We start from the raw sequence: 4,258 nt of genomic DNA, 5'->3' as shown, positions 1-4,258 counted from the left end.
GCCCTTCATATGGATTCTCTTCTTCTTCCCGAATCGAAGAGAGACCTCTTTTGGGAGTCTCACAAGGAGGCTTCCCAGGTGTTCTCTTGTCATGGTGATGAGTTTAGATAATCCCGTGAGCACGGAGCTGCCGTTGCACTTCACTTTGGAGAGATGGATTGCCCATGGATTGTTGAAGCCTAGAAACAATATATTTAACAAGCATCAGAGCATCATTAGTAGCTTGCTCATTAGCAAAATCAAAGTTATCAACATTAATTTCACTCTCTTTACTATTGTGATCCATTCTAACAACTTTTAGGTGTAAACTTTTTAGGCGTACTTTGGCACTTCAAGCCCTAGTTGCTACTTCTCTTTACTCCTTTAGAAAAAGCACTCAAGCTATTGTACCTGCGGCTCGAATACCATTAATTGCAAGGAATAGAAGAGAGGGTCTTTCAACACCAAAACAGCACCGGCTCCTGTCAAGCTTCTAATATCTCAATAGTGGTTCAGTTGTAGCCAAGCCCCGTAGGACTCCACTATTAAGACCATAGCTCTCGACGGTGATGCCTTGTTAACTGCACGAAGGCAGGCACACTGCAAGGCTGAAAAATCCCTATTCTACTTACTCACAGGCAATTAATAATACCAACCATTTATAGCTAGATTGAGGACCTCCCTTCTTGAGCAAGAAAAGAGAAACCTTCTGCTCTAATATCAATGTAACATTTAATGTCCTAAAAGCTTGTGTGTAGCGGAAATTAGCATGAACATATTGGGCATTTCATTAGAATAGATTCCTAATGAGAATTACAAGAGTGCTTCGGTGGAGAGAGCAACAAAAAGCATAACACCTAGTTAGATAGCATGAACAATACTTTCAAAAGAGAGAAATTAAGCAATTGACAACAGTTGAGGACCGGATTTGCATGGAGCCGGTCCCCCCTCCAAAAGGCTTTGTATTATGGTTTCTCCCATCAAGAGAGACATTGTACAATACAGTTCTTTGTGTTCCTTCAAGACTAGTTAGTGCGATGAAGATGAAAGCTTCATGAACTAAGCAAAACACTTAGCAAACACAACATTAGTTATCACCGTTCTCAGACCCAAGACCTCACACACCTTCGAAGATGGTGAGAGCTAGCAGGGTATGATAGTAGAGTGAGAGGAAGAAGGAGTATCTTACGAGAAAGATGTACATCTCCTCACTTAATCACTCATATTATCATAGCTTATCTTAGTAATTAGCTTGGTAGAGGAGATGAGGATGCATTGAAGCTTGGCTCTTGGTTGGATTTGCATCCACATGCCAAGAGTATGTCGATGTAGGCTTCTATCTCACAAGCTTGGAGTAGGTGATGAGCTCTCCATTAAAGCTTGGGAAGAGATAGTCTTGTTTTCTTCTCCATAGACTGTGTGAGAGTGTGTGTGTGTGTGTGATAATGCCTTGCAAAAATCAGCCCCCTCTCTCTCTTGGGCGAGCCCTCTTGCTATTTGCTCTTGCTATCTCTCCATTGGACCTCCCCAGGGCTAGCCAATGACTATTAAGAAGCATAAGTGATAGCCTTCTGACATGTGTCCCCCTTTCCCCTTTTGTAAGAGCTTTAGGTAATTTAATAATTCAATTAAACTCTCATTGGACCCCTTTGCCTCCTGGCCAATAGAAATCAAGCAAGCCATTGGGCTGCTGAATGCTCATTGGACCCCTTGGGAGACTGTCCAATAGTCATCCAGAAGACTTAATTTTGATTGGTTCTTTTTATTAAGTGCTTTTAAATTAATTAAACTAGATTTACTCTAGCCTAATTCTCATTGGTCCACGTCCAAGGCCATCCAATAGGAATTGGGTACACCTTGTGGGCATCTGGGCTAGGGAGCCGACATGTGTCCCTTATTCCCTTTGTGTAAAGGGAGCTTGTGTGTGTGTGTGACTTTATCTCTCATCCCCTACTCCCAAGGCTCGCCCCCTCCTATGTAGGGATTTGTAAAGACTTTTGGGTCACACACAAAGCATCCAATTCCCCCCCATGGTTGACCTTTGGACACAACCTTTGAATTTTGGAACGTACCTTAGCATTTTGAAAGTCTTAATGGGCTGAACCTTAGGGTCTTTTTTGCCCATTGTTGCACATGGCTCTTTTGCAGATGCTCCCCCGTTTGGATCCCTATTTTTCCTCCATTAGATCCCTACAGTGGGCCGGTCTGCTAGCTTAACCAATATTCTAGCTTTTTCTCCCCTGGCACTTCCCCATATTAAATGATCTGTTTAACATGAGAAAATCATTTAGGAGAATTAGATATTGATTATTATGACACTTATCCTTCTTCTTATTCTCTGAGTCTCTTTTCTCTACGACTAGACTACTGGTTTTTATATGATATACTATGTTGTTGGTTAGGTAGGGCAAAGATCCCAAGCTATGTGAGTAAAATGTAAGATACCAAAAGGGACACCAGAGAGCATGTATATGGACCAAAGGCACACGAGAGAGCATGTATGTAAATTCCATGTCGCAGAATGTGCAAGAAGGTAGGATCTCGAGATGCAGACGCTTAGAGAGAGAGAGAGAGAGAGAGAGAGAGAGAGAGAGAGAGAGAGAGAGAGAGAGAGAGAGAGAGAGATGATGATGATGATGATGATGATGATGTACATATGTGGTCTATGTCAACAAGTGCAATGACATTGTGAAACATATAAATGTTACGAGAGCTAGAAAACACTCAACAAATTGATCTAGCACCACACAATTTTCAAATAAACATATAGCACGAGTCTCCAAAATTTTGTGAAGCTTGATTATGTGGAATTGCAATTAAGGATCAAGGCGTTTTTAGTTGTTTTGGTGGACTCAAGCTATTTATATAGATTCTTGCATGCCTTTAAATTCAACTACTTTTTAGATCCAATATTTGAATGGAATCGTGTTGTATCCACCTTCTCAAGTAGCTTGAATGGAATCCCATTGCATCTACCTTCTCAAGTAACTCGGTGATGCAGGATTAACTTTTACATCTTTAGAGATTGGTACAAAGATAAGCTTCTCATGTAATGCAAGCCTCCAATGTACGTAAGGAGGTTGCAACAAACTTGGCAACCAAATACTTGAATGATTGGCCCATTGATGAGGCCTCATATGTAAGACCACATGTGTCTCTAAGCCCAAAAAAAAAAAAAAAGATGGTAGTTTTTTGTGTGTTTTGCCCAAGGTGGTGGATCGAATAAGTGTCCTCTCCAATTCTAATTAATCGTTTCAAGATCAAATATATTCTAATAACTTCCATCCTAATTCCTAAGGCATGTATGGTTTTATGCCTCCACATATGCCACTATTGTTGATATTCAGGGGCAGAAGAAATATAGGGCAGAAATAACAATACACGAATTCAGGAAGATTATTGAAATTGTGTGGGGTGCGTACTTCTATATCTAGGTAACTAATGGTTTGGAGGTGGAGAGGGGCACGAGTAGAAGCTGCATGTAGGCGGCTGCAGCGCTTAGTACTTGAGGGTGATGTTGTAATGGAACCAAGAATTCTCCTCGGAGTTGACGATGGCGTTGAAGACGCAGCTCTGCTCTGTCACGCCGCGGCAGAAGGCGAAATCGCCTGTGCCGCTGACAATGGGCGCGTATTTCACCGGATCTGACGCCACGCCGCTGCCCAAGAGCGACAAGGTGCCAGCGTAGACGCTGTCATTGTATGCGAATGTCTGCGCCAGGCACAACGTCAGCGTCGACTGACCGCACTTGCCGTACCACCCCTGCACGCGGCCAACTCTGTCCGCCTGGTCGGCGAGGGACATGACCTTGGACAGCGGATTGTCGAAGGTATGCAGATTCGCGAAGGCGAAGGGCTGCGGAGTCACAGGGGCCTCGCCCGACAACACGGACGTGAACTGCCCCTTGGGATTGTCAAGGAAGCTATTGTTTTGCACCGCAATGAACATGAAGAATGACAGCTTCTTGGGCTTCTTCTTGGCCTCTGCAATGGTGCTGCCCATAGACACCACAAGTAGCAAACTCAGTGCCACAATGAGCAGGGGCGTCAGATTATCTCTGTTGGTTTGTGTAGCCATTTTGGATTAAAGACCCCAAAAATTACAAGAAAAGTATGAGGATTACAAAATGAAACAGAAAACAGGCAGCAGGTTTCAAGCTGAAGAAGAATGGAAGTAGAAATGCTGATAAGCTGTGTGAGGGGTTAATGTCCTTTATATTAAATACAAAGGAGAAGCTATAATAGTTTACGTGTGCGTGATGCATGACTAGAAAAAGTCG

The 4,258-nt window shown here is 43.0% G+C and overlaps 1 protein-coding gene across 1 annotated transcript; it reads right to left on the bottom strand.

The window, feature by feature from the left end:
- Positions 1-3,477: 3,477 nt before the first annotated feature.
- LOC147443618 (disease resistance response protein 206-like) lies at positions 3,478-4,056 on the bottom strand. Its single transcript, XM_086527695.1, has one exon. It carries the CDS (start codon positions 4,054-4,056, stop codon positions 3,478-3,480), a length of 579 nt encoding a protein of 192 aa, XP_086383821.1.
- Positions 4,057-4,258: the final 202 nt, after the last annotated feature.

The sequence above is a fragment of the Adiantum capillus-veneris genome, chromosome 13, assembly GCF_014529385.1.
Source record: "Adiantum capillus-veneris isolate H3 chromosome 13, ASM1452938v2, whole genome shotgun sequence".
In the NCBI taxonomy this organism is placed as follows: Eukaryota; Viridiplantae; Streptophyta; class Polypodiopsida; order Polypodiales; family Pteridaceae; genus Adiantum; species Adiantum capillus-veneris.
The sequence above is the reverse complement of the archived record's forward strand: the minus strand, read 5'-3'. Positions and strand labels throughout refer to the sequence as shown.